At 39.6% G+C, this 13217-nt stretch overlaps 1 protein-coding gene across 2 annotated transcripts in view; it reads left to right on the top strand.

Moving 5' to 3' along the window:
• GRID1 (glutamate ionotropic receptor delta type subunit 1) overlaps positions 1-13217 on the top strand; it is a 492238-nt gene that overhangs the window by 438052 nt on the left and 40969 nt on the right. For both annotated transcript variants that reach the window (XM_071563483.1, XM_071563482.1), the window contains exons 10-12: positions 1344-1541; positions 3486-3810; positions 5203-5341. In XM_071563483.1, the coding sequence (XP_071419584.1) occupies positions 1344-1541; positions 3486-3810; positions 5203-5341 (662 nt within the window). The remainder of the gene's footprint in view (positions 1-1343; positions 1542-3485; positions 3811-5202; positions 5342-13217) is intronic.

Consider the following 13217-nt stretch of genomic DNA (forward strand, 5'->3'; position numbering starts at 1 on the left):
CTTTTATTATTTTGTGTGAAGCTGTGCACTGTCAGAGAGACAGAGCATTTGTTTGTTTGCTTATGCTGGTTTTCTGCATTATAATTCCCACCAGGCACAGAACCAGCACAGGGCCTGAGTGCACAGGGTTGCATTCCAGACACTGTGCTTTAACTTGGATAGGCAATTTCCAGTATTTCATGGATTTTAAGATCAGATGGACCACTTATGATAATCTAATCTTGGCTCATGTACGCTGCAGGCTGTAAAATTTAATCAAGTGTTTCCTCCATCAAGCTCATAAATTTCCACTGAGATAAACTATATCTTTTAGAAAGGTGTCATCTTTCCCAAAAAAAATCATTATGCTTTTGGGACTACTGTCCCTTAGATTCTGAGTGGTAAAAGAGGTCCTGTAAGCCAACTGCTACATTAGGGGCAAATTAGGGCTTAAATGCATTCCTGTCTGAAATATTGTAGTCTGCAGATTGCAGAATGTGATTTTTTTTGTGGTTTTTAATTATCTTTTTCTGAATTATGGTAGCAATAGTGAGTACCACATAAGATCATTTAGACACTCCTTCCAGCCCCCAGTTTACTCTTCTCTATTTATGCTGTAGCTGATGTGAGAGGTTGAGCAGATCCATGACAGTGTGAGTACCAGGGTACAACTGTGGTGGCTGTGCCATGGACATCCCTGGCATTCTCCTGCAGGAGAGCAGGACATTCCAACCCAACAGAAAGCATACCACAAACTGCTGCATTTCCTTGGCTCCAAAACATATTTTACATTAAAATACTCCAAAAAGCAGTACCTATGAAGGTTATTCTTTGAATTATCAAAATTTTAAGTGTTTGCTAAATGCAGTGTTTTTAGCTCATTTCAGTGTGTCTCCTGGATAAAAGATGAAGAATTGTATGTAAAAGATGGTGTCCTAAATCTGATATAGTCTGAGATGCATGGATAGTCGTAATCTTCCTATCTAGGACTCGTGCTTAACTTAGTATCTGTTTTCTAGACAGCTGCTTAGGACACCAAGTTAGGTCCCTGTGCCCCCTTTATTATCAGTGAGAAGAGGCAGATATTTCGGAGACAAGGTAGTCCTGTGGGCACCAGAAAGCTGCTAGAGGAGGTTGAGCTGTCTTCTGTGCCTCTTCTCGAGAACTATGGAAAACCCGAGGCTCAGGTGCTGAGGAGGTGGTGTCCAGATGGGATGCTTCACAGTTTTTGTCTCAGAAGGTTATGAGCATCTCAAAATCTGTGCCATCTTGTCCCTAATTAACTCAGGAAACATCATTTTGCTATGAGATGCAAACTTGCAAGCTTGTTTCAAGTATCAGTTAAGATATTGTTTTGTTCTCAGGAAGAACCTTTTGTGATGGTGGCGGAGAACATACTTGGGCAGCCAAAACGGTATAAAGGATTTTCCATTGATGTTCTGGATGCACTTGCCAAGAATTTAGGCTTCAAGTATGAAATATATCAAGCTCCTGATGGGAAATATGGACAGCAACTCCAAAACAGCTCGTGGAATGGCATGATTGGAGAACTCATTAACAAGGTACACAGAGAAGAAGCTGCCTACAAGAGGAGAAAAAAAAACCATAACAAAACACCAAAATTATGACCTTTGGAGTACGATGTCAAAGCTTTATAAGGGTGTCTCTCCTTTCCCCATTCCAAATTGCAGGAGATGGAATTACGATGAAAGCATCAGTGCAGAATTCTTCTGAGCTATGGAGGGTTTGAGTGTGATATAAACTGCAGTTTAAGACCCTTTATACAGGGTAGGAAGTACAGGGTCTCTTGTTTTATTTTCTCACAACTGCTTTCAATTAAATATTATATCAGTGCAAATCTGTGTGTTTACATAGCTGTAAGAAGAGAGAGCATGCATTTGTGTGAAGGAATAACTATAGAAAATAGAGAAAAAATAATGTATTCTGCTTAAAATATTAATTACTATTATTTTAATATTTATCATTAAGTCTTTGCTACTTGTTTGTACACGGGACTTTATTTCTGCCATATTGTGACAATGTTTTTGATAATGATCAATTGTTTGACTCCAAAACAGGAAAAGTGGCCCTAGTAATAGGGAAATAGAATTTAAACTGATTTCAGGATTATGTATTCATTTAAAACAGAGAGGACCAAATTTCTTTTCTTAATTACAGTCTTGCAAATCCAGGAGTAAGTTAACTGAATGCCATTTAAGTAAATGGGGAAAGTCTGTAGCTTAGAATCTCTCAGGAAATGAAATTAGAGTATATTTTGTTAATGGTCCTGCTATCTGACATGGGATAAATGTTAATCAAGAATAAGTATCAAAGGAATCAATATTTATGTTGCTGCTCTTCGTAGAAAATGTTGCTCTTCTGCAGTGGAGTGATTACTGAAAATGAAAACTTTCTCCTTGTCTAGTAAATAGGCAGCTCAGTATCTGGTAAGTAGATGTTTAAGAAGAAATAGAAGCAATTAAAGCAATAGCCAACTGTGTGTGATAAGGGGGCGTTCTTGGTTGGTGCTGGGAAACATAAAGGATTTTTACCTTATTTTGCATTGACATAAGCTGTTTGAATTTCATTGATTTAAAAATAAGGTAAAGAATCCTTTTAAATTTCTTTGGCAATTGCTTTCTTTGAAGCAATAAAGTATCTATTATAGTATATTTCAAAAGTTGTTTCTGCTACCAATTGTTTCACTGACTCCAAAGGATTTTAAAGCAGACCTCCCTCATCTAATATTTGGTTTACTTTCCCAGCAAAATTAGAGATAAGGAACAGAATGCATATTCTGTTTTTTGAAAAGAACTCTTTTTATTAAGATAGAAGAATATTGAAAATCTAACTGCAGTTCTTCAAAAGCTTTGGGAATCTTATTTATTAACTTCTATTTTATTCTTCATCAAGTTTGCATACTCTTTAAGGACTGTCTACATGTAAAACCTACTTATTTTAAGTGTTCATGTCCAAGCAGTTTCAGGAACTAAGTTGCCTTTGGTGCATTCTTCCTGCTACTAGTTTTTGCAATCACTTTATTCATTTTAAAAGACAAACAAAATCTTCTCCCCAGTTGTCATAGAAAGTCTCCTCATGAATATGGAAAGTTGGCGATTCTGCAGAGAGAAAAACAAACATTAGCTTTTTGCACCTTGCTACCAAACACACAAGCTAAATAAATGGTGCACCAGGTGAATATGGTTTGGAGTTTTAGGCCTCCTCTGGAAAACAAGTGAGGGATAAAGGTTAAATAAGTTGCACTCTTCCCAGAGAGGACTCAGGGGGATGCTTTCTGTTCCAGAGTACCTTGATGGCTTATGTTTCGCTGCTCTGCTCTAGACCAGTGCAATTAACTAATGCTGAAATTGTGAAACTGATTCTGTTTTTATTTTTAGACAATTTTCATGAGTTCTAGAAAGAAATACAAAGTTTTTCCTTAAGGTTTACATTGACCAAAATCATGGTGAAATGAAGAGATCTGACCTGTTGTGTTTGCCTCGCAGCGGGCAGACCTGGCCATCTCAGCCATCACTATAACACCTGAACGAGAGAGTGTCGTGGACTTCAGCAAGCGCTACATGGACTATTCCGTAGGGATCTTGATCAGAAAGCCTGAAGAGAAAATCAACATCTTCTCTCTCTTTGCTCCGTTCGACTTCGCGGTGTGGGCCTGCATCGCCGCTGCCATCCCCATCGTCGGTGTCTTGATCTTTGTGCTGAACCGCATCCAGGCAGTGAGGGCACAGAGCGCTGCCCAGCCCAGCCCATCTGTGTCCTCCACCCTCCACAGTGCCATCTGGGTGGTGTATGGAGCCTTTGTGCAGCAAGGTACTTACCCATCCCCCTGTACACACCACTGACAGGCCGTCAGAGATGATGTGCCTTGGGGAAGCAGGGCAGGGCAGCACATGTCAGCCTTGGTCAGAGAGTTTAAAAATTAAAGAGAAGGCTTGTATGGGGAGCTAATATGTTTTATTACCCTAGCTGATGGAAAGTGGGAAGAGGTAGGTTAGTCTGGGGGGCTTATTTCTTTCTTTTATGGCTTTTCTGTCTCTCAGTAAGTCCAGAAAAAGCACTAGCAGGCTTTTTGTCTTTGGTAAAATTGTTACAGTAGAAATAAAGTACAGAGCTGCTAGGTGCAGAATTGCAACACTTCTCCAGCTCTGAAACTAGCACCTTTTCTGATTGTTTATTTTTAATTTATAAATATAGGTAGAAATTTGTATGCTTTTGAACTCAGGTGAGGCAGTTCGTCTCTTGGCTCTTTGACCAGAATATGAAAATTATTTGTGGTCTTGTAACTAACTTTATACTCAAGAATCTCTGGGCATAGGAATAATACCGAATTCAGTAGGACTGGTACCATTAACAAAGCTACTTTTTTAACTGTTTGCAAAATCTGCCCACACAGTTTTTGTACCATACCTATAATGTTAGTTCTGTTCTTAGAAGGCAGATTGAATGCTGACATGTGGGTAAGTTGTTAACTTTTTTCTACACTTTTTGTCTGTGTGATTGCAAGCTTATAAAGCTTGGGCTGGAAAATCCTTTCTATTGCTATGAAACTTGGTCCCTCATCTCATTAGGGTGGCATCCCTGATGAGTGTAAGTGCAGTAAGATATAATCATCACAAGTGTATATTGAAGTGACTAGCACCAGCTCTGTGGTAAAGTTTAGTCTCCCACAATGTTCAGGCATGGCTGTGCTGGAAAGAAATCTTTGTGTTATGTGAAATCTTGTGAAGAGTAACACGTAATGACACTAATGCTTCGGTCTGTGCAGATTTAAATACAACAAAGATAGCACACAAACCACTGGACAGCTCTGGGGGTTTTTTCCCAGTTCTAAAATAATAATTGAAAACAGAACATTCCTATATTCTGAGCACTGTAATTATTTAATTCCTGTGTATTAGTTGTGCCTCGCCATTCAACTTTCTTTATTTAGAACATTCTTCATGTTCTTTAGAGTTGATAATAATTCTCAAGGGAAATATTTTGAAAGATGATTTTCTACAACACTGTCTAGAGCAAGAGGTTGACTGGAGAAAATACTTTTAAATTGTCAATCTTAACAGCAATGCTTTTTCCTCAGTGAAAGGGTGGACTGGAGGGTGAAGAGAGAGGGACCTCCAACAAAGTTTAACATAACAGGGCACACGGAGGGGGATTGTAAATGGAAGCTGCTGAGAGACCCTTATTTTCTCTGTTTCTTTGTAGGGGGTGAATCTACTGTCAATTCTGTGGCAATGCGCATTGTAATGGGAAGCTGGTGGCTCTTCACCCTTATCGTGTGCTCTTCTTACACAGCGAATTTAGCAGCATTTCTCACAGTATCGAGAATGGATAATCCCATCAGGTAAGAGCCTCTTCTTAGCATGAAGCTGGAAACCTGGATTTCACAGGATGGTATTATCCATTTGAGCACTCACTCTTGTAGGAAAGAGTGAACTCTCTAATAAAATACTCTGCTTATTTGCAGTGTCTGTTTTTCTCTCCTCTCCCCCTCTCTGCCTTCACTCCAACAGCCCCCAAGCACTTTTGACAAGTGCATAGAGAGGACAATGGCACTTAATTATGTATTTTTCCACAAGAGAGGTCTTTCACGTGCTCCTGGTTGTTTAGTGGCAATTTCTGACTTTGTATTTATGTAACTTGAGGGGTTTTTTCCAGCAAATTTAAAGGCTAAAGAATGTTTTCATTTTTTTCTCACAAAACATGGACAAACTTCCCAGCTTCACACTGGCATGGGATACTGGAAGGGCCATTGGTGTTTCACACTTGGTACTGACAGGGTAAGAGACTGATAACTCAAGTTTGATGTGATAGCAGTGGAGTGAAGGGGTGGCAGTGCAGCACAGACTCTCCTAGAAAATTCTGAGCCAAGGGTTTCAGGTGCTAGAGAGTGACACAGTTAAGCTGTTGGTCTCCTTTAGGATTGCTTTGGAAAGACTGGGACTGAATGTTTGTGCTCACTTCCTGAAACAGAACCATTGTCACTGGAGTGAGGCTGGTACTTAAAAGCTGCTTTTGCCTTTTCTGTGGTATCTGCACAGAAGGACATGCCTAAGTGCATTTCTCATAAACATGAGTTTAACAGAATTTTCAATTTTTAGCTTTTCAGTGTGTACTTGCAGATGATGTAACACTTTCTATGGATATAGTCTTACAATAATAATAAAACCTGCCCAAAACCAGAGCAAGCTTTATTTTTAAATTAATTTTCTGTTGGTTTGGCCAAAACAAGTGGTTCTTAACAATCATAGAAATACGTACTTCATTAATTTCTGAAAATAACATGAGAAACTATATAAAATAAAACTGTGTGTGAGGCCTGGTTGTACTTGGGAAAAGGTTAAGCTCAATGAATAAATTACTCTTGTAAACCAAGACACAAATAGCTATCCAGAAAGCTTGAATAATGACATTCTTCAAAAATTATGAAAGTTCTATTTCTTTCACTGCAGAAGAAATTTTCTGTTTGGGCTAATTAGCACTTCCCAAAACTCAGCAAAGTTCAGAGGAGGACAAAATTGGAGTGTAATTACATGAGGAATCTCCAATGAAAAGACAGAGGTTTAAGAGCAGAACTATGAATTTTTATAGGAGGCCTTTGAGACTGAGCTGTTACAACATTTACAAGGAGTTTTGATTTCCTTTCTTCTTAAAATGAAAGGACATTTCTAAGAATCTTGAGGAGGAGAGGAGTTATTTGGGTAAAGGAACTGCTCGGTGTTGTTTCATGAGCAAAGAAACCAGGTACCCTCCTACTGTTAGAGGTGGCAGCTGCGAGTTCCTGTTATCCCCTTGTACAAAGTGAGGATACAGAAGGAAGAAAGCACTCTATTGTGATTTGAAAACATCAGCAAAGTCATTCAGGTGCTAAAACAAAAATGCCAAAAGTAATTTAAGGTGCCATAAGGTTCACTGCTTGTGCTCCAGCTACTTAGCTATAAGGTCAGGGGTCTCTGTCAGGTGTTGTCAGCCACAATATGGATTGTTCATATTGCCTGAGACGTCAAAAGTGGTCCTGGATGGTGTGGCTGGGGTACCCAAATCATTCCTGAGGTACTCTGAAATGGAGCTCTCAGAAAGCTGTTTTAGTTGATCATGGGTTGGCACAACTGATACAGTTAGGAGGCTGGCTTGGCTTGCCTAGTGCTATTTTACAAAGTTTGCATAATCTCCCCAAGGTGCTGCTGTTCTGAAAGAGACCTGGACTAACCCTTTTCAGACGAAAACTGTGATTGCCTTAGGAAAGAGGAGATGGGGTAAAGAAACAGGATCTCTCTTCATTCATCTCTAAACTATGATGAAGATATTTTCATGTCCCTACTCTTCAGGAGAAACATCTTACAAAATGTTTTGTCATATTTAGAGCACATTATTTTCCTGAGAAAGTAAGTTACTGCCCTACCTGCATTCATCATGGCCTTGTGTCTTGGCTCTCAGTACTAACTGGCTTCAGCATCATATGACATGAAGTGGCTATTTTTGCCTCTTTAACGTTGCCCTCAGCTTGTCCACCTTATAGCTTTCCTGAATCCAGAAAGGAATACTTATGTGAAATCTGTTTTTCCAACCCAAAGAGGCACAATGAGTTACAGCTGAAAACTTGCCTACCAACTGAGAGCAACCATATCCATCTGTGTACACTTTCATTGTTAAGAAAAAACAACCCCCATCCTTTCAGTAAATGTGTGCTGTTATCTCTCTCTCCATAGAGAAGTCCTCTGGTGTTCAGTACTGCTACTGCTAAATTGCCAGCAGGAGAGAAATAAGTATTATGGTGCTGCAGTAGCTGCTACATAGTTAAGATTTTCATTACAAGACTGATTTTCTTCCCAAGGCCTCTACAAAATGCTTAACAGAAGTAGTTTCAGCATCAAATTTGGCATGTGTGGCCTGTGACTAGCAGAATAGAAGTACGTTTGATTGAATAACTAGGTGTCAATCAACCCAGTGATCATTCCTCTACAATTTCACTGCAAAACAAGTGTGTCATAGAAATCATAAATGATATTTATTAGAAGGGCCTTGGTGAGACATTCACTGAAACAAAGTTGAACTGTTGGAAGGCAGATTTTTAGAATCACAATATCAGATGAAAGCCTGCTCACAGGTGAATATTTTTTTGTTTTAAATCTGGTATGTTAAGTCTCACAAGAGTATTCTGCCCTTCCATGAGTTTTAGAGGCTGCCTGTGGCTCACAGAAAGATGACGTATCCAGAGCAGGAGGCATGACAGAAAGCTGCTTTGATATGTCACCTGTATTTTTCTGTTTCCTGACAGACACTTCCTAAATCCCAAGCAGGTTCCCAAGTGCTGTGGAATCCAGGTGCTCAAATCCCGTGTAAGATATGTGCCTATCTTGAAAAGAACAAATATCTTTCTTCTTGGGTTTTCCCAAAGCCTCAAGGGCCTCATCACAAGCGAGTGAACAGGAGGAGGCACTGGCTTTCTGGTTTGGCATGGCAGCACATGCTATCTTGCTCCTTACATGTCCTGTGTGCCCATCACTCATCCTGGTGTGACAAGGTGGTGGGGAGGGTCTTAATGTGGAGTTTGAGGCCCACACCAAAACTTCTGCCCCTTCAGGAGGTCAAGACTGGCAGAAAATATTGTGAACCTTCCCTTGCAGTTCTCCATTTTTGGTTGCTCACAGCTGGTACTTCTGCTCCCCTTTTAATGCTGCTTCTCTAATCCCTCTGTCCAAATTACCTCCTGTACTTCTCATCTTCTCTCTGCCCCAATTTTACAACAATGGAACAAAGGCAGTGTCGTGGTTATCTAAGAGTTTCTGTGTTCTTGGAGATTCACAGGCAGGACAGGGGAAGACGAAGCAGATTTCCTGGCCACAAAGGGGCAGAGGAGTGAGATACAGTTCAACAAAACAAAACAAAACAAAACCAAAAAAACCAAACAAACAAAAACGGGAAGGCTATTTCTGCAAATGTGCTGGTGGCAACTGCTGTGGAGTTCACGCTAGGAAGCTGTGATCTATGTTCTAAATTGTAAATGAATAGTTCTCAATTTCTGTTTTGAAATAGAAATCTAGATACTCATCTCAACCCAAATAATTTGCATTTATTATTCTAATATTTGCCTTCAGTACTGTATGCAGCTGAGGAGTCTTCTAATGGGTCAGTCTGCCAAGTATGGCAGAATTATTACGTGTGAATTGGCTCTTTTTTTGTCTTACTACATTTTCAAACAGCTCTTGGATCTGCCGTCTGACCTTGCTTTTGTAATTATGAGTTTAATTACCAGTGACTTACATTCCAGCTTCATTTCTTGTTAACAAGCAGACTACATGCAGTTCAATAGCTGCACAGATATTCTGAAACTCGGGTTTTGGAGAGCTCATCTGACAAGAGGTTAACAATCATGCACAAAAAATAGGACATAGAGAAGTATTCTGTTTGCAGATTCAAAAGAGTTTAAATTTAAGATTTTATCAAATTGATCCTTAACATTTGCACATGCTATGGATGTTTTGACAGGCATCTGTACATAAGCATTCATGGACTGTATCAAAAATAGCATGGCCAGCAGGACCAGGGCAGTGATCCTTCCCCTGCACTCTGCGTTGGTGAGGCCACACCTTGAGTGTTGTGTTCAGTTCTGGGCCCCTCAGTTCAGGAAAGACATTGAGGGGCTGGAGCAGGGCCAGAGAAGAGCAACAAGGCTGGTGAAGGGACTGGAGCACAAGTGCTGTGGGGAGAGGCTGAGAGAGCTGGGGGTGTTTAGCCTGCAGAAGAGGAGGCTCAGAGGTGACCTCATCACTGTTTATAACTACCTGAAGGGAAGTTCTGGCCAGGTGGGGGTTGGTCTCTTCTCCCAGGCACTCAGCAATAGGACAAGGGGGCACAGGCTCAAGCTTTGCCAGGGGAAATTGAAGTTGGAGAGCAGAAAAAAATTCTTTCCAGAGAGAGTAATCAGGCATTGGAATGGGCTGCCCAGAGAGGTGGTGGATTCCCCATCCCTGGAGGTTTTTAAAGTGAGATTGGACAGGGCACTGAGTGCCATGATCTGGTAAAGGGACTGGAGTTGGACGAAGGGTTGGACTTGATGATCTTGGAGGTCTTTTCCAACCCAACTGATTGTATGACTGCATACAAATGCATCCTTTGTCTCCCTTTAAGTTTGCAGCTGTTTCATGATTTGGGATTTCCTCATTTGCATCTTAATCCCCAAATTTCTTGTGTTTTGGTGACAGGTGAAGGTTTCCTGCAGCTTAGTTGGGGTGATAGTCTGGCACTTGGAAGACATGGGTGCAAATTCTTTTTCTAGCACAAACTTTGTTTGATCATGGCAAGCTTAACCTTCCCTCTTTCAGTTCTCTTTCAGCATAACAGAGTAATAATATTTTCTTATCTTATATGGCATATTGTCAGTTCAGCTGCTTTAAAGATGATGGCCAGAAATGACCATATTATAGTTGCACTGCAGGTATCAAAAACGATAGATTTTCTGTGTTGCATACAAAACATAAACAATCTCATAATACTTTAAAAGAAAATGAAAAAAAGTACTTGGAAGATGCCAACTAGAGGGATGTTAACAAAGGTTTCATCTGCTATAGTTAAGTGAATTTGATAGGGTTGTTAGCAAGAACCTTGCAGGAATCGCTCTGTATTTTCAGCAATTTTGTCATGAAATCCCTTGTATTTGAAATCAGCCTTTCTGTTCATATCATACATGGATTTTTAAATATTTCATTGGATTATCTTTTGTTATGTTCAATTTCTGCTGTTTTGTGGTGTCTGTGCAGCACCTCAGGCACGTTGGCAGGAGGGATGTATGAATGAGCATGATAAAAAATAATTATTAGGATTATTATTTAAAGCCTGTGAGCAAAAGCTTCAATCATTAAATAACTAGATTAAGTTCATCCATTAAAAAAAGGCTAAAAAGGAATGTAAGAAAGATTCAAGTGAATGAGCAAGGACAAAATCTCAAAACTTTTTTCCTTTCCAGAACATTCCCTGTTTAGAGCACATGGCTGAAGTTTCCTGGGCAATGTTCTGCAGCCTGTGCTCAGGGGCAGAGCTTGCCAGCCCTCTGCCTTCAGGCACTGTTCAGGACAAGGAGCTGTGCTGCTGCCAGTGCTAGGACCCCCATTGTCTGTCTTTTCATTTCACTTCTGTTGATGGTGATGCCCAGTGGTGCTTCACAGAGTCTGGTGCCTTTTAAAAAGCTTTCTGAATGTTGGCATATGCCACTCAACCACAGCTCAAAATGGATCCTAATTGCTCCTGGAACTGAACAAGCAGGCAAGCATCTAAGCACAAATATTTCCCAAGGATGTTTTTCAGAGAAAAATGAGAATGCACAGCTAAAAACCAAGCTTGCATTCCATCTCTCCAGTTGCCCTTAAAAAATGTGACTTATATTGGAGATCAATGGCAAACCAAGAGATTTGTGATTCCATACCTCTCCAACTTGACTTTTATGACACCTATATCATAGCATCTCTTCATTTGTTCATGTTGTGGAGAAATTCTGTGACTTAGGTGCATTGAAGCATTAAAATTCAGATGCATGCACAGTTTAGAGAAGAAAATTATTTGGATATAACATTAGCAAAATCTGCCATCTGTGCAGGTAATAAAATCTTTTTATTATTTTTTTTCTTTTGCTTTGAAAGGATGAATATCTAGTAAGAGTAACATCCCTCATGACAGCCCATCAAAATGTACAGGAAGGGTTTTAAATCTGCTGTTTGATACTCAGTCTCGTCTCAGCTCAGATTGAGTCACCTTTTGGGGCAGATTGTCTCATATTAATATCGGTTATTCAGTGGCTGCCCATAGAGTGGCTGTATGTTTTCTGCATACATTAAACCACACTGGCCTGTGACTTAAATCTTCTTTGTTGTAACATGAGGCTTCTTTTTATTACAAGGATAGTACCTATGGCTTATTTTGTTGGGTTATATTTTCTACTTGACTCCTAAGGGATAAACAGTGCAAAACGCAGTAATAGAAGATTTTTGCTCAATAGGATATTTATATTTCTATTGTTTCTCTCTGCAGTAGCAGATTTAATGTCTTATATGAACTGATAATACAATATAATACAGAGGGATATTAAAAAAGCAAAATAATTACTACTATAGCAAATCAAATAGAAACAGCCTTAAAGCTTCAGACATCTCTTAACTGCTCAATCCATCACCTCTAAAGACTAAAGCAAGAGTAAGAAGAAAAATTTCATGGTGAATTCTGTTTTGGAAATGATTCTGAGTGAAGAACAACCATTAAAGACGTTGGCCAGTATGCTCATCTATTTGAATTTCACTCCTGCGAAAGCATTAATAATTCTTTTCCACTGCAACAGGCATATATTTCCTGACCTACAGTGGAAAACTTCTTTTTCCATGTTAATATACTTTTTCATGTGTTTGCCTACTTGCTATGTTTGCTCTTTTGAAAAAACACAGACTATCATGTGCCCCTGTGGTATATATCTTTGTCAAAAGAATATTTTAAAAAACCCACTCTTAAAGCCAGGTAGAACCTGAAAATGTGTAAATATCTTCATGACATTTGTCAATGAAGCAGCTGCCTGGAAAAAAAACCAAAACCAACCCCTTGCAAAATAACTTGTATTTTATATCATTTATCTGTGCTGGCCAGAGTCATTAGTGTAACAGTGGGCTTTATTATAAAAGTCCTGTGGGTTGTTCTGTTACAGGTCAATGTAATGCATAGGTTTTCAATTTATCCAGAGTCAGAAGGTCTCTCTCAGAGCATCCCTGAAGCCAGAAAAAGCAAATAAATTGAGTTCACACAACTACCTATAATTAGTAAAGACTTAATCACATTAAGTTCATTCCTGAAACCATGAGCTGAAGCTGAAAGTCCATGTACTGACTGGTAAGAAGGGAAAGTTGTACCTTTTTTTACTTGCTGTCAGCTCAGACAATACATATACATGGGCTTCCAGCTTTGCTAATCTGCAATATGTTGGGAAAAGCTTCATTTGCTCATGTAAAAAGGTTTCTTCTCACCTTGCACAATTCCTCACCAACATCCCACATGAGCAGTGGCTCTGTCATTCTTGCACCGTGATTGTTCAGCATTGGATTTTCTCATCCACCTGACAGCAAAAGTAATTTTCCCACCTTCTGTTCATTGCCATGTATTTGATGTTCAGCAGGCTGACTGTGAGTATGAGGAACATGCACTGAATTGTTTATTTCTTTAGATTATTTTGGATAGAGGGAGGA

This window comes from Pithys albifrons, chromosome 9, assembly GCF_047495875.1.
Source record: "Pithys albifrons albifrons isolate INPA30051 chromosome 9, PitAlb_v1, whole genome shotgun sequence".
In the NCBI taxonomy this organism is placed as follows: Eukaryota; Metazoa; Chordata; class Aves; order Passeriformes; family Thamnophilidae; genus Pithys; species Pithys albifrons.